The sequence below is a fragment of the Arachis stenosperma genome, chromosome 3 (genome assembly GCF_014773155.1).
Source record: "Arachis stenosperma cultivar V10309 chromosome 3, arast.V10309.gnm1.PFL2, whole genome shotgun sequence".
Taxonomy (NCBI): Eukaryota; Viridiplantae; Streptophyta; class Magnoliopsida; order Fabales; family Fabaceae; genus Arachis; species Arachis stenosperma.
The window spans coordinates 156,081,308-156,105,177 of record NC_080379.1 but is presented as its reverse complement, the minus strand read 5'-3'; the positions used below and the strand labels follow the sequence as shown (position 1 = coordinate 156,105,177).

General features: G+C 36.2%; 3 protein-coding genes across 3 annotated transcripts; 2 read left to right on the top strand and 1 right to left on the bottom strand.

The window, feature by feature from the left end:
• The first annotated feature begins 201 nt into the window (after window positions 1–201).
• Window positions 202–4,348, top strand: LOC130969679 (probable hexosyltransferase MUCI70). Its single transcript, XM_057895524.1, has 9 exons — window positions 202–1,020; window positions 1,301–1,540; window positions 1,736–1,949; window positions 2,122–2,231; window positions 2,308–2,507; window positions 2,942–3,045; window positions 3,191–3,378; window positions 3,460–3,659; window positions 3,866–4,348. Exons 1-9 carry the CDS (start codon window positions 792–794, stop codon window positions 4,082–4,084), a joined length of 1,704 nt encoding a protein of 567 aa, XP_057751507.1. The 5' UTR covers window positions 202–791; the 3' UTR covers window positions 4,085–4,348.
• A 1,031-nt stretch (window positions 4,349–5,379) lies between these two features.
• Window positions 5,380–7,331, top strand: LOC130969680 (GTP-binding protein At2g22870). Its single transcript, XM_057895525.1, has 4 exons — window positions 5,380–5,848; window positions 5,920–5,989; window positions 6,440–6,602; window positions 6,701–7,331. The coding sequence occupies exons 1-4, from the start codon at window positions 5,440–5,442 to the stop codon at window positions 6,908–6,910; spliced, it is 852 nt and encodes a 283-aa protein (XP_057751508.1). The 5' UTR covers window positions 5,380–5,439; the 3' UTR covers window positions 6,911–7,331.
• Window positions 7,332–8,619: 1,288 nt separating this feature from the next.
• On the bottom strand, window positions 8,620–12,287 carry LOC130969678 (linoleate 13S-lipoxygenase 3-1, chloroplastic-like). Its single transcript, XM_057895523.1, has 9 exons — window positions 11,830–12,287; window positions 11,432–11,712; window positions 11,119–11,356; window positions 10,678–10,944; window positions 10,517–10,602; window positions 10,332–10,424; window positions 9,955–10,256; window positions 9,584–9,850; window positions 8,620–9,500 (listed from the first exon to the last, which is right to left on the bottom strand). Exons 1-9 carry the CDS (start codon window positions 12,227–12,229, stop codon window positions 8,744–8,746), a joined length of 2,691 nt encoding a protein of 896 aa, XP_057751506.1. The 5' UTR covers window positions 12,230–12,287; the 3' UTR covers window positions 8,620–8,743.
• Between the last annotated feature and the right edge of the window lie 11,583 nt (window positions 12,288–23,870).

Genomic DNA, 23,870 nt, shown 5'->3' with positions numbered 1-23,870 from the left:
ATTAAGCTCCAACTTTTATAATAAGCACCGAATTAATGACATAACCAATCAAATTATTAGATAGCAGATGTCAAGCAATCAGTTGGGTGGCGCCACAAATTTTATTTTTTTGAAACTTTTTCAAGTTTGTTTTTTATTTTTTCAATATTCTCCCAATTCGGTAATTTTTTATCATATAAATAATCGAAGAAATATTGCTTCCTCTGTAAGATCATCATCACTTCCGGATCAACGATAAAAACAAATTACGATAACAATATTAAAAAACAGAAAATACTGCTTCAATTTTCTGATCTCGGATTTCTTCCCACTCTCAGATTTCAGAAAACCCTACATTCCCAATCCGGGGAAGAAGAACAAGCAAGAAAAAAGAAAACCCTAGATTCATCCCCATTTTTGGAAGAAAGTGAGAATTTTTGCTGAGACCCAATTTTTGTCCGAGTGGATGACAACCGAAATTTGACTTTGATGTAGGTGTTAAACTCTTTCCACATACGGACCAAAGCTTGATTCGATTTTGCTCCGTTCTCTGCCACTGAATTTTTTATTCTTCCCACCGTTTTATTACTTTTGGACGTTCTTTTATGTGTTGAACACCCAGAAAGGGAAATCGAATAGTGAGAGTGGCATTGCTAACTGAATCCCGATTTGCGAAGTACGTGTTCGTTAAAATTCCGCAACTGAGAGTTTTATGTGTTGTGGGGTGTAAGCATTGGAAGATTGAAGGGTGTGTTGGAGAATGACGATGAAGAGGGAGAGGGGCATGTGTTGATGTTGATGCTGAGGGTATAATGTCATTAGGTCTTCGTTCTTCTGGGAGTTATGGGTCTCTGCTTGAAAACGGAGTGTCACCAATTCAAGCAGCATCGGCACGCAAGGCTTCCAAGATGGTGAAGGAGAAAGATAAGGAGAGACTCTTCCTTTGGATCTGCAAGTTTGCTGGTCGCAAGAAGGTTGGAATGCTTTTCCTCTGCGCCATCTCCGCTGCCGTCTTCATCTGGGTTCTCTATGTTGGAAAAGGTTCCTATTCTCGATTCCTGTCTCTTGATTATGGTCTTGGAATGTGATTACTGCTGTTTTTCATGTCTCTGATTTTTCTATTGTTGTTTGATCTATATAACTGACTCCACTTAATGGGGCAAAGTTTAATTGGTTTTGCAATTTTAGTATCGAATCCCTGTCTAGTTCGTCCTGTGTTAGGCTTAGTTTGGCTTGCAATTTCAGTTGTGATTCGCATCTGTTACTCGATTTCAGTTAAATTAGGATAGGACATAATGTTTGTTCTGTGGCTTGCCTTCAGGTGATGATTCTCCGGAAGGAAATGCCGTGCAGGGCATTAATGTTAATGAAAGCATGTCGATAGATGATTCCTCGCCTCTGATCTCTACTGCGGCAAGTGCCCTGGGCTTGACTACCAATCTGGCATTACCGCCTCCTCCCCCTAGTTATTTTTTGGGGTATAGTCTTCCAGAGGGGCATCCATGTAATAGCTTCACTCTTCCTCCGCCACCATCTGACCCAAAGCGTACCGGGCCACGGCGTAAGTCTCATTTTACGATTTTTGTGTGCTGTAAGAATTTATAGAAAATTTTGTATTTAAATAATTTGGAATTGCAGCCATTATCCCTGCTTGTATCATAGTTCTTCAAACTTAAGTAATTCATGATGATGCAGAGGATGAGGGATAATATAGATCTAGACTAATTATGTATATTCCTGGGTTGTTTATGTGCAGCATGCCCGGTATGTTACCTTCCTGTGGAAGAAGCTATTGAGCTGATGCCAAAGTCACCCTCACCTTCACCAGTTCTTAAGAATTTAACTTATATCTATGAGGAAAATATAAGTAGATTTGGAGAATTCGGTGGCTCAGACTTTGGTGGATATCCTACTTTGAAGCAAAGGAATGAGTCTTTTGATATACAAGAATCAATGAGTGTGCACTGCGGGTATGTTTTTACCCTTTGTTCAATATTTCCCTTACTTATATCTATAGCCACTCAGGAATGTTCTTTTTGGTTATAATAATTAGACCTTCCCAGTAATAAAGCATATTCTATGTACCTTTCCACTGATACCAAACCATTCTGCACGTTCAATGACACATTGTGCATCTATCAGATTTGTAAGAGGAACTAAACCTGGCCACAACACAGGATTTGACATTGATGAAGCTGACATTCTTGAAATGGAGAAGTGTAATGGAGTAGTTGTTGCATCTGCCATATTTGGTCTGTATAATATGATATCTGCAGCTTTTTACTCTTTCAAACTAGTAATTGACTATAAACTGATTATATTGTTCAGGAAATTTTGACGAGATAAATGAGCCAGCAGATATAAGTACATATTCAAAGGAGACAGTGTGCTTCCTTATGTTTGTAGATGAAGAAACAGAAAAATATCTAAAGAGTTCAGGCAAGCTGGGAAGCAGCAAGATGATTGGCTTATGGAAAATTATCGTTGCTCATAATCTTCCTTACACAGATGCACGGCGGACGGGAAAGGTCAGAATTCTTATTTGGCAAGCACTAATGCACAATTATGTCTATGAAATAGAAATTGACACATGGAATGTCTGCGTTACCATTTTTTCCCCTTATGGTTATGCTCTTCTCTATGATTTGTTTGCTCATATATTAAGTTTATATTGTTGGCCAGGGTTTCTTATTTTCATAATCTTCTTTGAAGGAGTTAATATTGCCATGCTAACTTACACTCACATTGGGAGGGGAGGGGAAGAAATAATTAGCTCAGTGGATGTACTGTTACTTGCTAGATCCTCTTGTAGTAGCATTATGATTCCTTTTAATTCAAAATGAAATTCTTAGCCCGTGTATGATACAGAAAGCCTCAAATCTCTGTTAGACGCTGTTGTGTATTCTATTTCCTAAAGTAGTACATTTATGTACCTATTAACTTCTATTAACTTTTCCCACAGATTCCGAAGCTTCTGTTGCATAGATTGGTTCCAAATGCTCGCTATTCTATATGGGTTGATGGGAAGCTTAAGCTTGTTGTTGATCCATATAAAATTCTTGAAAGGTAGAATCTTCTTTGTTACTATTAATTATGAGTCATATTTTATACATTTGTTGTTTCCGACTACACATGCAAGACGAATTTTTAATTTAACCTGCCACAGTACATGTTTTGGCACCTAAGCTACTTCTGTTCCCCCCATATTTAGGTTTTTGTGGAGGAAGAATGCAACTTTTGCAATATCAAAGCATTATAGGCGCTTTGATGTATTTGTTGAGGCCGAGGCAAACAAAGCTGCCAAAAAGTATGACAATGCCTCTATCGACTTTCAGATTGAGTTTTACAAGCGAGAAGGATTGACCCCATATACAGAGGCCAAGCTTCCTCTTACAAGTGGTAGGAAAACCTTCCTATATCCATGTTGGATGAGGTGCACCCGTTTCATTGTTTTTCTGAAACTTTTTGGCTGGTTTGCAGATGTTCCTGAAGGATGTGTTGTAATACGAGAGCATGTGCCGATTAGCAACCTTTTCACTTGTCTTTGGTTCAATGAAGTTGACAGATTTACTTCCAGGGACCAGATTAGTTTCTCAACCGTCAGGGATAAAATTTTGTCGAAGGTGGATTTTCATTTTAACATGTTCTTGGACTGTGAAAGACGCAACTTTGTGATTCAGGTATTTTCCCCACAATCATGTTTGAGTATCTGATTAAACTATATACATGCTGTCATAGTTTTTCTTTTCTCGAAAAAAGATGGTGGTTCAGGCACAGACACGAACGCACTCACTAACTTATACTGTGTTTTAGTAGTTTTTTCATTGTCTCTCGTTAATCTTATTTCAATTGATCAACCCCTACCCTCTCTTCTTTGTGAATGCAGAAATACCACAGGGATATATTGCTGCGGCTGGCTCCACCAGCGGGTCATGTCCAACCACCCCCTCCGCCAGCTCCAATTCTCGAGGTGGTCAGTGAAAAGGTTGTAAGTCCACCACCCAGCAGGAGAGGGCCGGGAAGGCGTGGAAGAGATAGGAAAACTGGTAATAGGCGCCACCGCAAAGTTGTTGTTGGAAGTAAAGACATGGACACAGCAAGTTAAAAAGAGTTTTGTCTGGGTGATTATACTATTTTTTTCTTTTGTTTGATATTCCACATACGAAAATCATTCATTGGAGAGCAGGAGGAGAAGATGCAAGATGTATGTTGTAATTTGATTCTCTCATTCTTTTTTTGTTATTTTGTGCAATTGTCTATCTAAATTAATTTTTTGTACATATAGCAACATCTTCAATAATTATTTATAAACATGGGTTACCACTGAATTCCTCACTTGGCAACCCATTCTGCTATAGTACTTTCCTCACATGACCTTGTTCTTTCTTATAACGCAATAGCAATATGAATAAAATAGAATTGATACTCCTTGAGCAAATATAATTTGAAGTTGGCTTACTCTACTTAAATCTGTGCGAGTATTGTTTTCTTTTCCCAATCCCTTCAAGAAGATTTCCTTTTTGAAAACACCTTTTTAACTTAAAAATTAGAAGTGATATTTAGCTTGCATCTTAAGAAAATGTAAAATGTAAATCACCAAAAGCAACTTCTTATAGTTGCATTGAACTCTATCAAATACACTTATATGGCATAGGGAAGATTATAACAGATTAAATTTGCATTAAATAAAGGATTTAAACATAAGAAAAAAAATAAATAAATACTGTTAGTCACTATGCAGAACTTTTTATTTTTATTATTGAGATTGTGCTGGTATTTTTAAATAATGTAGAGAGTTTGTATATTTTTTTTTTTGTGGATGGCCACAAATCAGAGGGACAGTTTTGTGGATTTTAATTTTTTTTTTCTTTTGATGTTACAAATCTGTGGTTTTAATTTTTTTTTAAAATACAAATCTGATTTTAATTTTTTTTAAAATACAAATTTGATGATCAAATTTAAATTTTTTTATTTTAAATTTTTTTAAATATACAAATCTGATTCTCAGATTTGTAACACTATGAAATTTGATCCTCAGATTTCTATACTTTTTTAAATTTGAGGGTTAGATTTGTTGCTTAAAATTAAAAAAAAATTAATCCATATAAAAAAAATACACCAATTATCATAATGATGAATTATACATAATCTTCTTCCATATAAAAAAAAATTAGCCTCACTATGCAATGCTCTCTCTTTTGTTTATTTCCTAAATATATTTGTATTCTTCCAAGGAATTTGGATGCAAGCAAGTGTTCCATCCAGGGAACTATAGGAGGAAATATTTGCTATTAGTTATTAGGAGTTTGGTTTGTCTTAATATTTATCACTTATTTTTGTACTGCATTTTGCAACTTTACTGTGACCGTGGCTATTTATTTAGTCCCAAAACGACGCCGTAAAGGGCTGGAAGCACCCTTAATTAAATCGTTGGAGCAAGGAAAACGAAGAAAGATAACAATGGCGCTAAGAACTCGATTCTTCACTCTCACTCCCCAAATCCCATTTCCTTCATCAACATCATCATCTTTCTCACTCCTCTCTTTGCGGCGCCCTCTTCCCCGTTTAGCAACCTTCTCCTCCTCTGCAGCCGCCATCCAAACGGTGCTATTCGTCCCGCCGGGAGTGGAGCCCCAAGAAGTCGACGATTCAATGGTTCTTCCAGGATCCAACATCGTAATCGGACCCTACGCAGGCGATTCCCGCATTAAGGGTGTGGAGTTCGTGAAGAGCAGCGGCAAGGCCAGGGACTGCCCCAAAGATGACCGACCCGAATTCGCCATATTAGGTCGCTCCAATGTCGGCAAGTCTTCTCTTATCAATTCCCTTGTTCGCAAGAAAGAGATTGCCCTCACCTCCAAGAAACCAGGTCATTCTCCTTCCTTCCTTCTACTTCTTATGTGTGATGTGTAGAGCTAATTTGGTTTCTTGCACTTACAGGGAAGACGCAGCTTATCAATCACTTCTTGGTCAACAAAAGCTGGTACCTTGTGGATTTGCCTGGTTATGGGTCAGTCACTCACTCACAGCATTACTCAATGTCTTATACTTTATGTTTATGTTTCTTTCTTATACTCTGTGTGTGTAATTTTAATTATTATCAAATCAAATCAACAAACTCTAGTTGGCAATATCATTAACTAGGTCTACATCTTATTGTAAAATTTGCAAAGCTGATTCCTTTCCCTTATTTGCTTCATAAAGGTATCTTTTGTGGGGGGAAGGAGGATATTTGTTTATTCTGAAACAATGGAGCTAAGCTAGGTATCCTCCTTGGTTGACTTGGTTAATAATAATTCAAGTTTCTTTGAATACTTTCGGTACCTATGTTGCTCCACAGGCTTGCCATGTTTTCTTCAATTATGTTCTTCCATGATTCCATCCATGTCCTTTTTTTCCTGAGGTCCGTTTTAGGTTGGAGGGGATTGAGCATTGTTGATTGTGTTTGAGTTTTGTGCAGCTTTGCTAAAGCGCCTGAAGCTGCTAAAATGGACTGGTCCTCGTTCACCAAAGGGTACTTTTTGAATAGAGATACTCTAGTGGCTGTCTTGCTTCTCATTGATGCAAGTGTTCCACCTCAAAAGATCGACTTGGATTGTGCAAATTGGCTTGGACGCAATAATGTATGGTGCTTTTTCATATTGACTCCTAAAATTAATACTGTTAAATGTTGAGATTCAAGTCCAAATTTCACTAATGGTTAAACCTCCATGAATTTCAGATACCAATCACTTTTGTTTTCACCAAATGTGACAAAATAAAGGTGGCAAAGGGGAAAAGGCCTGATGAGAACATTAGGGATTTTCAAGAAATAATCAGGCAAAACTACAAGATACATCCCCCTTGGATCATGACCAGCAGTGTAACTGGAATGGGCAGAGATGACCTTCTCTTGCATATGTCACAGTTGAGAAACTATTGGGATCAATAGAAGAAATTCTCAAATCCAAGCACATGCGATGCTCTACAAGAACATGTAGGAGCCAGTTGAAATTACAGGAGAAGTGCAACTTTATAGATGAATAACATGGAAAAGCTACGGGTTTCAATTATATTGCACATGGTATTTCAGCTGGATCTTTCTTCAGAATGTTTGTTCTCCTTGAACAGCTGCCTCATGTAGACCATATATTACATGGGATCCAGCTTGACTTGTTACCTGGTACTGGATCATTATACATTGATTCGTTAATAGTCCTTCACTCCTGCTAGATATTTAAAGGGCTAGAAAATTGCAGGGAAATGCTATTTGTTTCGCTATCCTCTGCAATTTTTGCAATAGCTAAACAAAGTAGATGGTTTGATGTATCTTTTGAAGCACAGATAAACAAAGCTGTTGGGTAGTTACTCTATTGGTTTTCTGTTTGAATTGTATTAGAAGGAAGGCACATATTTGTTGCACATATCTTTATCCCTATTGCTATAACATATTTTACAAGAATTCGCTCTATACTTTCCAGTGCCTTGTTTTTGTCATGGACATGTTTGTTGCAGGTTTTACACCATTTTCGTTTAACACACTATACTTTTGAGTGTCAATTTATTTTTCTGTTTTCTAAGAAAGTAGAGTTGCTATATTCTTTTGGGCTTGCACTGTTGGTAGTAAATAATATAAATATTGTTATCAAGAAGTCAGAAAATAGTAAACCTCTATCTATTGGTAAATATAATAATAGAAGTTAGGTATTTCCAACATGCACGGAGTTGAACTTTGACTCAGCTGTAGACGTGTGTCATCCTTCCATACCTTGGAAAATCTGTCTCTTGCTTATGTTGCCATTCCAATTCAAAGTACTACGAATTTTTGCCTCAAAAAACCCAAAGAACTTTGTTGCTCCAAGATGATAGGCGGAGGATTATGAATTTATATGAATATATGGTGTTGAGAGAATAAAGAATCATGTGAAATTCCAAGAAGAATGGGATCGCAGTCAGCATTTGGGATGATATGCATGCTCCACTCAGTGATCAAGACCTCTGATTCCTTCTTCGGGGTGCTCCTTGTCACCATTGTCTTCATCCTCTTCAGGGTATCCTTCGTTAAGGACAAGGACTTCCAGGCCTTCTTCGCCGAAGGCTGCACCCTCCTCTGCATCATCATGGCCTTTTGGAGGGCATCCTTTGAGAGGGAAGTCAAGGACTTCGCCTGCGATTGGCTTCACCAAAGCGTCAGGGACGCCCTCTTGGAGAGAGAAGTACGATTAAATTAACAACCATGTTCGTGCGTTTTGGATAAGTAGGATTATGTACAAATGAGGATGGTATCTAAAGAATTTGTTAGTTCCCTTTATCTTGGATTTGTGATTGTTTTCTGGAATGGTGTATGACCCAATAACTTGCAATACCCCCACCATGAATAGCTGTGAATATAATATGTTCACTTGACATACCTCACTTCCGAAGTGTTTTGCAGGTAATATCTCCAAGGCATGAATGCTCAAGCTATCCGGTTAGAGCATTTCTCTTTTTAGTTATTACGGATGAATGCATTGTTTGCGGTATTCATTGGCAATTATAGGAAGCATAGGAACACATTCATTCTGTTCTTGATTACACCATTTGAATTCACATATCGTGAATATTTTATATTTTTAACATTTGACTTGACCATAAATTTCAACTCAACCCTTTTTTTAGAGGTTAATTTAAGAAATCCTTCACTTTCATTTTATTTTATTTGATATTTTTATAAGGTAACAAATGATGAATTATGCCCCCTAAGGTGAGAACAATAGGACATTGCTCTGTCGCACATATTAGAATGTTAAGCTGTTACACTATTTGGCACCCCTCTTCCTGTGACCCCTTGATCTGACCATGGCATAAGCAATTCATATGGTGTAACTCCAACACCACATCTGTTTCTAAGTTTTTTATCAGCATTTCTTTTCTCAATCTCTGTCTCAATATTTTTTATTTCCATTGAAAATTGTTTGAAGGCATCAATGATCTTAGGCTCTTCCAACCAAAAACACAAGTCATTTCTGTCTCCTATGTACTCCTCTTCCGGCGAGTGCGCAGAGCCTATGCTAGTCACAGCCATGAACTTTGCTGCTTGAGATAAACTCGGAAGTGATGACTCAAAGTATCTCTCTGGATCCATGACAAAGTCTATGTAGTCAAGATCACCCTCCTTGGGAATTAGTTTTCGCATCAACGCCGGCCGCATTGGAACATATCCACCATAGTGGTATTGGCTAAAGTTCAACACGGCATGTTGTGCTGTTACAATCCAAATAATGGTGGTTAAGATGGAGATGAGATTTTCAGGGGTGGAAAGTTTAGGCCACCAGCTAGCGTTTTTATGATCAGGGTGTCCGAGATTGATGAATTCTTTGTACCAAGATTGAAGTTCATAGTCAGATGAAATGGCGTCAACGTCTTTGTAGTAATGGTTCACATAAGTCTTAACCAATTTCTCTATGCTGGACCATATGAGGAGTCCATCAGCTGCATAGGGATAATCTTCAATGACTAATCTAACACCTTGTGGTTGTGATTCATCAGGAACCGCTAAGCCTCTGCATAAAGTTGAAACTACAAGAGATTATGATTTATGAGATTACAAGTCATAACCATAGAACAATTGTATAATGTATATTACCTTCTTATTAGATCGGTAGGAAGACCTTCTTGGTCAAATTGCCACCAATCTCTGTATGCAGCAGAAGTGATCTGCATAGAATATTTTCCAGGACCAAAGTTAGTCTCTAAGATACCTCCGGCGTTGATGAGTGTCTCACGAGCTGTGGCGTTTGTCTTGAGTGTGTAACGCATATGGGGATGCAGAAGCTTGTATATAGGATGCATAACACTCAATTGCCGATGAGCAGCAATTATGAATGGTTCCATAGTTGCATGTATTCTTAACCTGTTATCATATTTACAAATTGTTAAAGAAATGCGTTATTTGTGCTCATTCTGTCTTATATACTAATTCGACACACACTCCCTCCACCAATTAGAGTTTCATACCAGTGGTGCAGATATGTATGAACAAAAGCATCATTAGAGCAAACATGAGCTTTGCCAAGTTGCCAGAGCCATTTGGTGGTGGTGTCTACAGGAGGTGTGAGCACTTGCTTGGATGAAGTGTTTGGATCCATTGTCGGCAGAGCAAGCTGTATAGCAATGGGTTTTAGAGTTCCCATTTTGGTGAGGAAGAAAATTGTGGTGGTTGCATAAGCTTTGCGGTCATCAAGAGCATTAATTCGATCAACAAAGGGTAGGAAGATATCATGATAGTCCAATATGAACAACTTGCTGTGTTCCAATGCCTACAATTTGAAAGCAGAGAAATAATATGTTATGTTATGTTGTGAACTTGGAATGACAACCATTTCCATTTTTACCTGTTGGATGGACATCCCATCGATGTGGTCTATAATGTGTTCTTCTTTTAGTGCTGACTTACAGGGATCCAATTTGCTCACTGGTGGGAAAACCTTTTTGGAGTGGAAAATGACAAAGTTAAGCATCAGAAAGCTTGGTGTCAAGTTTAGAAATGCTACGATAAACTTGAGACATAACTAGGTACCTTGAGCCTTTCAATACTGAGAGGATTTAGCCCTGCTAGAACTTGGCGTCCAAATTCATCATCTTCTAAAAAGTGTGATTTTCCTCCTGAAAATCATTCAACTCCCTTTAAACAATTTGTTTATCTAAAACAAGAAAACACACCATTCCATGTCCACTTACTTGAAAATATCTTTGGAGGATCAAATTTAAAAAGTTCTTCTATGGTGCCACCCAAATTAGAATGAGAGTGCCTTGACTCCCTGATGAAGTTATGGATGTTGAGAACACCTTCATTGCCCATCTTATCTAATAATGCAGGAACAATGTTCCTAGCAATCGCAATCAATTTTGCTCGATCAAGGTCATGCTTCTTTATGTCTGCTAGTTCCTCATCTCTAGGAACATATATTGACTCTGATCCACTGGGCCTTGATTCCGCATGTGAATCTAAAAAGTAAATGATATCATCACACCCGCATTTCTAGTTAGGTGAAAACTCACATGCATTGTTTTCATGTCAAGTTGATAGTTGAGAATCGTTAGATGATTTGACGTATTTGACTAAATTATCATTTAACCGTTCTCGATATGTAACATTTTTCAATGTGAAATTGAAGTTACCAATTCTTGTAGGTGGACGTCCTGTGCGGCAACGTGTGGGATAAGGGTTGTTTTGGCCACCAAGTGTTGGCCTTTCATACTCATCTCCCTTGTCAGGATCACCTAAATCATTATACACATCATACTCATATATTCTGTCACATGATTTTCTACGCCCTCTACTATCGCCTCTCATCTGCCTTAGATCTCTTTCTCTAACTTGCTTCAATCCAATTGGTGTCTCAAAAGGGAGATACACCTGCCACGTAAGAGTTTGATTATTCTAATAATTAATAACTTGGAACATGTATATTTTTCGTAGTTAAATTGTTACCTTGTTAAAGAAGAAAATTCTCTTGTGGGGATCAATTTTATTTACAGGCTGCACCCAAGACTTGCATGGAAAATGAAGATTTAGCTGTTGAATGTTTATGCTGTCCAAGAAGAACTCACTGTCATAGCGATTAAGGACAGCAACTGCTCCAGGTACTCCAAAATCAGAGTCCACACAGAATTCAACTTTGTAGGTGTTGATGCTTCCTTCACCTCCCAATACGACGTTGTTTTCGGGCCACTCCAACACTATTTCCTCGCTCAACTTTGCCTCCTTACCATCTTCATTTCATATTTCATATATATCACACATAATAATGCATCAAAATTGAAGTAAACAATAAGGCATATATGTATCAAAAGAGGTTTTCTACGATTGAAAGAGAAAGAGATTCTTACCAGGACCAAGTTGATCAGAGCTAACAAGCTGGAGAACAAGACCTTTGTTGGCGTGGGGTTGAACAGTAGGCCTAAAAATGTTGACAAGAGTTTTCATGTTGCTTGCAAACACATTATTATTGTTGTTGTTGTTACCACTTCTCACGGCAACCTCCGCAGTTAACTTGGTTATGGTGGTTGTGTTCAAATCCCTCTTCTCACTACTCTCAATCAAAGCCGCCACTACGGTCGGTGCAATTTGCTTCTGCCTCGCTCTAACTATGTTGTTGGTTCGACCACTAATACATGAAAGCATCATTAATCTCCTTTCATGGCATAGTGGAGATCCATTATTATGATGTACATGTAGGGGGAATGTATCCAAGAGCGCTAGCATAACACTCTTTGTCCCTGCAGCCATTGTATTTGTTAACTATGGCTAGGGAGGAACATATGTATGTGTATATATATTGAAGTTATACATGATCCAGTTGCCAATTTTCCTAAATTATTTATACACTGAAGGCTTCACGAGGTTAATTAATGATGAGCGGGGATGTATAAAATAAGTCACTGTCCTACATTGTTAGCTATTGTGACTATAGGGCTGGTGTCGGTGAGTTTTTAAGAAAGGAAAAGTCTAGGGCGTGTAGGTCAGTAATTTTTGTATTTTTTTGCTAGTATTTAACCATTAAAATGAAAGTGAGTGATCTCTCATCATTAGATGTAATTTTACACTATTAAAAATATTATTGATGGCCAATTAATAATTACAAAACACTAAAATTGTTGACTCCTAACATTTCTCTTTAAGAAATATTTTTTAATCATTTTTTAAGATTTTATAAAAAATAAAAGTAATTTTATATTTAAATATTTTATATAATATTTTTATTTATTAATTATATTTAGGTATAATAATATAAAAATATATTTTTTTAATTTATTTATTACGTGAAAATATCTTTTTTTTAAATATCTTTAAAAAAATCTTATAAAAAATATAAATGATAACTTTTTAAAAAATATTTTTTTAAATAGTTTTACTTTTACTACTAAAAATTTACCAAATATACTAAAAATAAAGAAAGATATTTTTGGCATAAAAATTTTTTTTATTATCAATTTAATAATGCCCAAATAAACACAGTCTTTAACTGGTGACTACTATTATATTATTCAACTAAAGTGACAATAGATAGGGTAGGATTTATATTCAACCTTAATTCTATTTACAGGTTGATTTTTTCATTAAAATTTAACCTTATCTTATTCGCAGATTTATAACATATACCAACTCTAACCTTACCTGTCCTCAATTCGCAGTATCCAACTTTATCCGTCCGACATAAATAAAATGCAATTTTTAATACTCTGATGAGATATTAAAATCGTAATTTAATATTTATATATTCAATAAATACATTTAGCTTTTATATAAACAAAAATATTAAATTTCTAATTGAAAATTTTGACTTAGTAGTTAAAAGCTTTTTATATAAATAAAAGATTTTTTATTCGATACTCACCTAAAGAAATTCAACTCAATCTTAAAAGTTAGGTCAAGAAATAAAAGATGTCTTATACTTATATAAATTATTGGAAAGACTTTATTTTGTAAGAGAACTGAAATTAATTATTGTTCATTCATATGGTGGAATTCCAACTCCACATCTATCTGTCTCTACTCTCTAAGTATTGGATAAGTGTTTCTCCTCTCAATATATCTGTGTATCTCCTTTGAAAATTGGTTGAAGGCATCAATGATCAATATGTATGTTGATGGAGGAGATCAAGTGTGTAGTATATTAATATATATTGAAGTATTGATTAGGCACTATACTGCTATGCTCCTGTTATATATCATTTAATTCACGAGAGAATAACCATAATCATAATCAAACTTATGCTTATGATAAGTGATAAGTCACTTTCATATTAAGCAATGCATGTATATACCGCATAATATGCATCTACGTATAAAACGTGTAACATGTTTAACTTATTCTGAAATGAAAGAAAACAACTATGCCACGCAGTGACGGATCCAGAAAATTTTGGTAGTGGGGGCAAAATTTATATAACATCATAATTATTTTATAATAAAAATAATTTATGTATATAAAAAATTAAATATTAAATTATTTATTAATTATTATATATCTGTGTATAAATATATGTATTGTTTAACTTATTTTTAATGTGTATTTTATATTTTAATATATATTTTATACAAATAATTATTTTTTATGTACATATAACATAATTATTGTTATGATTATATTTTATTATTGTAAAATATGATTAGCCTTTAAAATATCTAATATATAAATTACAATACTAAAATAGTAATTTAAATAATAATATATAATTTAAATTTTTATTATTTTAGGTTTTATATTTTAAAAAATTAAATAATTTTCTATTAACTACCATCAAAATTTCTCTCTTTTTATATATATTACTAAATAATTATTTAAAAATTCACTTCCTAACACAATTAGAAGCCGACTCTTATTTATATTTATAGTTAAAAAAGTTCTTTTAATTGATATAGTTGTTATGCAAAAATTAAAGCTAATTTGAAAAGAAGATAAATAATATTCTTTTGAGTTGATTTTTAAAAAAGGACACTAATTTCGTTTAAATTTGAGAATTGATCATTTTAAATTCTAACGAATTTCTAATATAAAATTTTTAAATTGACGATTAAGTACCAAAAGTTGAGTAAAAATTTATTATGGGGTCAAATTTAATAATCTAATGGGGGCAAATAAATATTATTATCATATACTACTCAAAAAAATTCTAAATTATAGTGGGGGCACTTGCCCCCACAACAATGTATATATAACCGTCCCTGATGCCACGCCTTTAGTTTTTTTTAGGTGTGGTTTATAAATTTTATTTCCTAACCTCTTTTACTTTTTTTTTCAAGCTACAAATTATTTTTAAAAATATAAATTTTCAAACAATCATTCTAATAGAAGTGTACATAAAAATCAATAACTCATATAAAATATATTTTAAAAATAAATTAAACAATATATATATAGTTATTATTAATTTAGTAACTTATTTATTACCTGATATAACATATTACTGTTAGTTGTATTTATAATGAGTTAGTCTTAGTTAGTTCTCCTTAATTTTGTTAGTGCAGGTTAGCATAGTATATATACATATGCAGTTAGTTGCTGCATTAGTTGCTGTAAACATTTCTTAAGGACAAGCCATAATGAAAATTAACATTTTTGGCTCATTCTCTTTATTGACTCTGAATCTAAACTTATTTACCTCTTCTCTCACACACCTTCAACATGGTGCGGTGAGCGTGGAAGCCATGATTGAAGAGGAAATAACTTGATTTCTAATCTTTGTGACTAGAAAATTGATAATGAATCCATTCTCTTTTAATCTTCTGTTTCAATTTTTTCATTCAATTGTTCTTTCACTTCTCACTTCGACATCATCTCTGACCTAATTTCTTGTCACCACAATCGTTCGTATTCTCACATTAATTATTTTTTTAATTTCTAATTTCTCTAACATAATTTCTCTCCTCTCAATTCGATTTCTCAGATTTATCTCTTCCTCTTCTAAATTTTTTTTTTCTCTTCTCTTGGACTCTCACGACAGTGTTTAATGAGAGTGTGTTTATCTCTTCGTATGTTCATCAAAGAGTGAGGTAACAACTCTGATCAACGAGATCAAGAAAAGAAGGTCTGAATTCTCATCGCCGAAATTTATTGAATTTGTACCGGAAATGGGGGATTCAAGTTTGGGAGGCTCGACAGGTGGTTCAAGAACCATGGATATGCATCAGATAGCATCATTTCTGAGTCAGATATCAGCGATTCAAGCGCACATCGCAAAAACTAGTAATCCAGTTCAAGATCCAACAAATGCCTATTTTCTTCACCCATCAGAAAATCCAGGTATCCCCATAACTACTGTTGTTCTTACTGGTCAGAACTATAGTACATGGAGTAGAGAAATGTGAAGAGTACTTAAATCAAAGAACAAAATAAAATTCGTTGATGGAAGCATCACAAAATCAGAGAGCACAGATCCATTGTTTGAAATATGAAAAAGGTGTAACACTTATGTAATTGGCTGGATAAATCTTTCACTTAGTCCAGATATTCGTCAAAGTGTAACATGGAACAATCTTGCTAGTGATTTGTGGCTTGATCTGAAGCAACGCTATTATCAAGGGGATAGGTACCGTGTTGGTGAATTATATGAAGAACTATACACATTAAGACAAGACGAATTGGATGTGACATCCTACTACACGAAACTCAAAACAATTTAGAAAGAAATTGACAATTTTCGACAAATACCATCATGTGAATGTGACATCACGTGTCAATGTGATCTAGGAGTAATTAGAAGGCAAAGGGAGGAAGACAGAATTGTGAAATTTTTGAGAGGATTGAATGAGAAATATTCTAATGTGCGGTCTCAGATCATGCTCTTGGACAAGTTGCCGAGTCTGAATGTGGTGCTCTCCAAGCTTACTCAACAAGAGAGACAGTTCCTCAGTCTTGAAACTACCTCAGACATTCAAATTTTGGCGACACCTACCAATTCTTTGAACACTGCTATGCCTTCTCAAGACAGAGGGAGAGAAAGAGGTAGGGGAGGCAGGTTTCAAGCTGGGGGGAGGGCCAGAGGAGGCAGAACAAGGATGCAATGTTTGTTTTGTGACAAAATTGGACACACAATAGATATGTGTTACAAGAAACACGGACTTCCTCCTCATCTAAGACAAAGAAACACTAACTCTGCCCCAGTAATGATGAATTGCTTCAACACAGGTGAAGAAACTGAGGAGAGCAATGATGATCTCGGTTTTAATCACCCCTAGTTGGAGGAGATGAAGACTACAAGGAGCGATTTCACTCCAGAACAAAAGGAAGCTTTACTGGCCTTACTCAATAAGCAAGAAACGAAACATATTCATAGCGTGAACCACATTTTAACTCAACCTCAGCCACCTCCTCATGGTAAGGTGACACATATTCTGCATTTTAAATCTCACATAAAGACTCTTAATGTTTGCATACAAAAATATAAATCTTGGATAATAGACACTTGTGTCACTGACCATGTGTCATATTGCCTCAGGGATTTTTCTAAAACATTTGAAATTGATCCGATCATTGTCAAACTCCCTAATGGTACTTCCACTGTGAGCTGCATCGTGGGAACCATTAAGTTTTCAGAAAATCTTTATCTTACTAATGCATTGTACATTCCTTCCTTCAATTTTAAACTCATATCAGTGTCGAAGTTAACTGCATCATTGCATTGTAAAATAATTTTTTCTAATATAAACTGTGAGATACAAGACAAACACACAGAGAAGATGATTAGTATTGCTAACTCTATTGATGGTCTATACATACTAAATAAGCACAACGTTGTCCCTCTTGGCGAACACCATACTGCACACCATATCACAGCGGCCACACAAAGAGCACAGATGCAGCATTTATGGCATGATAGATTAGGTCATATTCCTAATAATAGACTAGCTGTTATGAAGCAAACTTTCAAGTTCATTGATTGTACAATAAATAAAAATCCTTGTGACTCTTGTCAATTAGAAAAACAAAGAAGATTGCCTTTTTCTCAAAGTGATACTGTTTTTTATAATAATTTTGATTTGCTTCACATTGATATTTGAGGACCACTTGCTATTTCGTCTATTAATGGCCATATATATTTTCTCACTATAATGGACGACAAGTGCAGATTTACTTGGATAAATTTGATGAAGTCTAAAGCTAAAGCAGCATCTTTGGTGCAAAATTTTGTTAAACTTGTCAAAAACCAATTTGAAAAATCTGTAAAAATTATTCGGACTGACAATGGTCCTGAATTTTTAATACCAACCTTTTATGCTTCATTTGGAATTTTGCACCAAAGGTCATGCATTGAGACGCCACAGCAAAATGGTGTTGTTGAACGAAAGCATCAACACATTTTGACTGTGGCAAGGGCCATTATGTTCCACGCCCAAATACCTAAGTGTTATTGAAGTTTTGGAGTGATCCACGCAGTCTATTTGATAAATTGAATTCTCACACCTCGTTTACATGAAAAATCTCCGTTTGAAGTACTGCATAAATCACTCCCCCATATCTCTCACCTTAGAGTATTTGGTTGTTTGGCATATGCAAGCACAATCAAGAATAGTAGAACAAAATTGAACCCTCATTCAAGAAAATGTGTTCACCTCGGTTTCAGGGAGGGTACCAAAAGTTATGTGCTTCTTGATCTGATTTCAAAAGAAATTTGTGTCTCAAGATGTCAAATTCTATGAAAACCATTTTTCATATATTGCTTCATCTCAGTTACCTATTGATTCTCACCAAGAACCAGCTTTTCAGCAACATAATACACCCCACGTCATGCATGATTATGATTTGTTTGACCACCACATAACCGATCTGCACACCCCTGTTTCCAACCCACTCCACACTAGTCAACCTACACCACACATACACACTACCACACAGCCCACAGATATTGAATCCTCGAGTCCAGCATTGTATGCACAAACCCACTCATTCAAACATTCAATATCACAAATGTATCACCATCTTCTCACCCCACACCGAGAAGATCATCACGCATTAGTAAACCACCAGCATACTTAAAAGATTATAAATGCATGAATATTACTAATAATCACAACAGAGAAACTTCTTCCAATCAACGATATCACATCTCAAAATTTTTATCATACAAATCTCTTTCACCCATGCATAGTGCATACTCATTAGCTATCTTGAACATTGAGCCTAAATGCTATGAAGATTCCATACTTGAACCTTGTTGGCGAGAGGCCATCCGAGTTGAATTGGATGCTCTGAATGAGAACAAAATCTGGACATTGACTTCCCTTCCGAGTGGTAAGAAGGCGATTGGTTGTAAGTGGATCTTTGATGATTGGATTTTTTGACGGTTTAGAATTTCACTAATAAAATCTCGTTGTAAAGTATAGTTTCTAAACCAAACAATAATCCTTTCATACAAAAAGTTATTTATCACTAAAACAAACCCCTAAATTTATAAACCGAAGTATTTAGACCTCGGGTCGTTCTCCCTAGGAATTGTAATGAAGTGTCTTGTTATTGGTTGTGAGTTACTTTGGGGTTTTGGATAAGAGGCATGAAAGTAAATGGTAATGGAAATAAACTAACAACTAACGAGCTCTTGGCAAGATATGAGAACTAGAAGTTCTATCCTAGTTACCTTTCTCAATTGTGATGAGAATTGTTCATTGCTACCACTTAGTTAACCTCTACCTATGGAGGGAAGTCAAGTGGATGAATCAATTTGATACCTCAAGTCCTAATCATCTCCTAAAGGAATGACTAGCTTTAGAGATATTCAAATTAATTTCAACTTCTAATTATCAATCAACAAAGGAATTAGATAACTCAAGAGTCACTAATTACTCTACCTAGGCCAAGAGGAACAAAACCTACACTAAAATCCAACCAAGCATTTCATCAAACACTTGGTAGGCATAAAAGGAAAACATAGTAAATCAACAACAAGAACAAAATCAAACAACAATTATTGAAAGGAATTAACAACACAAATCAAAAAGGAACACAATTATTATGATTTACCTTTATTGAATTGAAAGAGAAAGGAAGGAACAAAAGTGGATCTACAACAAAGTCTAAGAACAACATAAAGGAAATTACAACAAAAGAATAAAGGAAGATGAATGTAACAACAAGGAATTAAGAGGATAGAAGTAGAAGAAAACAAAGATTAAAACCTAGATCTAAGAACTAAACCTAATCCTAATTCTAGAGATAAGTGAGAGCTTCTCTCTCTAAAACTCTAAACTAATCCTAAGTCTATTCTAATTGATTATTGTGTTAAAAGTGATGTGTTGCCTTCCCCTTAATCCTTCATCCTTATATTCCTTTCCCTTGGTTATTGGCGCCAAAAATGGGTTCAGAAACCCTCTCAAATCGCCAGGCACGTGTTGCATTAGTGAGGTCATGTGCCGTCATCGACGCGTGCGCGCACGATGCGCGTGCGCGTCCCTGGCTTGTTTTGCAATGTGCGCGCGAGCGCCTTGTGCGCGTGCGCGTGCATGGCTGACTTTGCTTCTTTGACTTTTTATGCTTCTCTCCACTTGCATGCTTCCTTCCTTGCTTCCTTTGATCCATGCCTAGCCTATTCCAATCATGGAATTACTAGCAAAAACATCAAGGCATCTTATGGAATCAAAGAGAAACTAGAATTCATCAAAATAAGGCTTAAAAAGTATGTTTTTACACTTAGGCACAAATACGGGAGAGATTACAAAACCATGCCAATTCAGAGGCTAAATGTGACAAAAGGTTATCAAAACACCCTAAATTCAATACAAGATAAACCCTCAAAATGGGGTTTATCAACCTCCCCACACTTAAACCTTAGCATGTCCTCATGCTAAAATAAGAAGGAACTAAGGGTTATGACATTTATTGAATGCAACTAAACTATATGAGTCCTATCTAAATGCAACTACCTAAGGTAAATGCAAATGCTTAGTTCAAACATATCAAATTGCCAAGAGAGCATGTGTAAGCATAAGAGCTAGGCAATAGGAATTAAGTCCAAACCACAATTGTATTGAATTATCAAAAAGAGTTCAAACTTGCAAGAATATAGGTAATATGGGTGAACACATGTGATTGAACTTTTGAACCCTCACCGGATGTATATCCGCTCTATTCACTCAAGTGTTTAAGGGTTAACTCACTCAATTCTCTTCTAATCATGTCTTCCAAAATTTGATTTTCTTCTAACAATCAACACTTATTTAATGCATGCATACATTCGTCATGAGGTCTTTCATTTAGGTTGTAATGGGGTTAGGGTCAAGATAGATTCATTTATGGTTAAGTGGACTAGGATTTGAATCTTTGATTAGCATAGACTTTCCCACCTAACCTATATAATGACCTATACAACTAAGTACTAATCTAACTACCCATTCTTCACTTTTTCACATACTCATACATTTTCTTTTTATTTCACTACACTTATGCATTGACTCTTATTGAGTTTCACTTTGGGGCATTTTGTCCCCTTTATTGCTTTTCTTTCTTTTTTCTTTTTCTATATATATTCTTTTCTTTTCTCTTTTTTTTTTCTTTTTTTTTTCAAACTATACACAAGAACATCAATGCATAAGGTCTATACATTTAATCAATACATGAGTATGTTCCCAATTCCTAAATATGAAAGTGTACTACCCTTTTTATCCCATCCAATGTTCCCAAGCTTCACCAACTTTGAATAATAAACACTCTCAGTAGCCTAGGCTAATCAAAGATCCAAACAAGGACTTTCATTGGTTTTCCGCCTTGGGCTTGTAATGTGCTAAAATGAGAATAAAGTGGTTAATCGTAGGATCAAATTGGCTAACAATGGAGAGTGAAAGGTTAGCTATTTGGGTAAGTGGGCTAATGAAATAATGGCCTCAATCATATAAATGCATGAATACAAGAGACAAATGGATATATAGAATCAAGCAAATCAAGGATCACAATCATAAAAAGAGAGCAATTTCACATAAGAATAGAAAATAAGTGGTTATAAAATGTAACCACATCAATAGGCTCAAGTCTCACAAGCTTGTGTTCTCAATTCAATACATGATTCACAAAGTATGAAATTCAAGCAAGTTTCACCAAAAAATTTCTTTCAATCAATTGGGTTAATGCCTTATATTTAAAATTCTTGAAAAGTCTCAATGTTTGACTAAGCATTGTTGTGATTGAAAAATTCAAAAATTTTCTTAGTTCACCCTTTCCTTTTTCACTTAAAATCAATTTCTTATGCAAAAAGGGTGACTAAGTATTTGCAATTCAAAGTATGATTTCTAATCACAACCACAACTAAAATAAAGATAAGCAAAAATGCATAAAGAAAGATCCAACTAAAGATGTCCATAAGCATCAAAATATCTAAAATCCAAAATAAGCAATAAAAGTATCCAAAGTAAACTAGAAATGCATCGAAATATATACAAAGATGTGCAAAATAAGATAACTAGGCCGAAAAGTTTACCGGTTCCCAAATAATGCTACCGGTGCCCTCCCCACACTTAAAATCAAGCATCGTCCTCGATGCTAAACCGGAGGATCAGTGGGAGGTACAACGATAGGCTCTGGCTTTGGCTGTGGGACCGGCTCCTCATGAGTCCGTGGTGGCTCTGTAGTGTCCGGAGCTACTGGAGGGGCGTCCTGTTGAATCGGGGCCTCCGCATCCTCCTCCTGATGATCCTGCTCATCGGAGGCCAGAGAATCGGGAAGCGGAGGTAGCTCAGCACCCAAAGAAACGAGTGCCTGGTCCATCCGATCTAAACGGCATCTGACATGGAGTCTCTCTCACTCTAAGAATCGGAATAGACACTGGACCAGGAGATAAGTAGGCTCAGGTGCTGCAGGGGGGACTGTAGATGAAGATGGAGTTGCGGCTGTAGAAGAGGATGGGGCTGCTGTAGGGGCTGATGGTGAAGGTGTCCCCACTACTGCTCTAGCTCTAGAACGGCGTCTAGTCGGCGGTCTCTCAGTCACCCAAGTGCCCCAAGGAATAGTGATCCCCTTGGCACCGTCCTCTGGCGGCGGTGGTATCACATCATCATCGTGGCTAGGAACATCTGCCAGTGATGCCATGCTGGTAATCAAGACAGGAAAAGGTAGGAGGCCACGAATATGGGCTCACCACATGCTCTGTCGGATCAATCAGGGGAAATAAACTTCCTTCCCTTCCATAACACAGCCAATCAATAGTAACATCTCCATAGGGATCTCAGAAAAGTGAGTGGTGGGCAAGACGTAGTGAGCGAATATCATCTGCCAAGTCTTGGCCTCCTTGTTCAAGTGTGCAAAGAGCATCCCTTTGGGCTTTGTGTTGCCCGAGTCCATGACCCAAGTGGCATCTGGTAACCCAATCACGCGCCTCAGCGCCTCATAGTCAAAGGTCATGGTATGGATAGCTATCTCTGCCTGCTGATGGGCACACAAGTCATCAGGAATGTGCCGGCACTGTAGTGCCTCCTCTATCGCAGTCTCAGTGATCATAACCTCCCTACCCCTCACATGAACTGAATCCAAAGTCGGACGGAAGAAGTTGCAGTAGAATTCCTTTACCCAAGATATATTGATATCCCCCAAATCTCTGTCAATGAAATCGATACCCAACTCAAGGATCCGACTAGTAATAGACCGTCTCACATCATTAGGTAGGAGCAATTTCTTCTCAGTATTCAGCTTTGTTGTTCGATATTTGGAAAATCGAAGCTCGCAGTAGAGATTAGGGAACTTAGTTGGATCGGTAGAGGGTAACTGCTGATTTTCTTTTTCCTCATTATTTAATGGATTCTTGGCATAATGCTTGTAGATGGAAGGAATGGAGGGGGTAGAGTGCTTTCTCTTCTTAGAGGAGGTGCAGTGGCTATGGCATTTCCTTTATCTGACATCCTGAAAATTATGATTGAATATAAGCGATAAAATACTTAGCATGTAACAAAAAGGCAGGTTCAGGATACAATTGGCAAAAACAATCATGATGTTGCAAAGAATATGCAAAAGTGAACACGGAACATAAGTGAATAAATGAACCACGAATGCAATCCTCATTAAAGGCAACAATTCTTATTCAAAAGGCAATAATATCATCATAGTGTAAAAGAATTGTTAAAGAAGGTTAAAGATGAGTGGAGGGTAAATGGTTACAGAAATTAGTAAGTTAGAAAAGTAGGGTAGTGATATGATGATATTTATGCGCAATTAAAAGAGAAGTTGTGGTTCATGTTCACAGTGAATGATGCAAATCCGGGAAGTCAAAAGAAAACAGAAATTTGCCCAAACTTGAAATAAAGACTAAAATTGAACTAATATTCTTGAAAATTGGGCAGCATTCCGGCTTAAAACTGGACGTTCCCGGATGGCAAAACAGCACAAATAGCATGTTCACAACATCAATTGAGCACAGCAGTGGTTGTATGACATTCAGGCAATAAGAAGTGC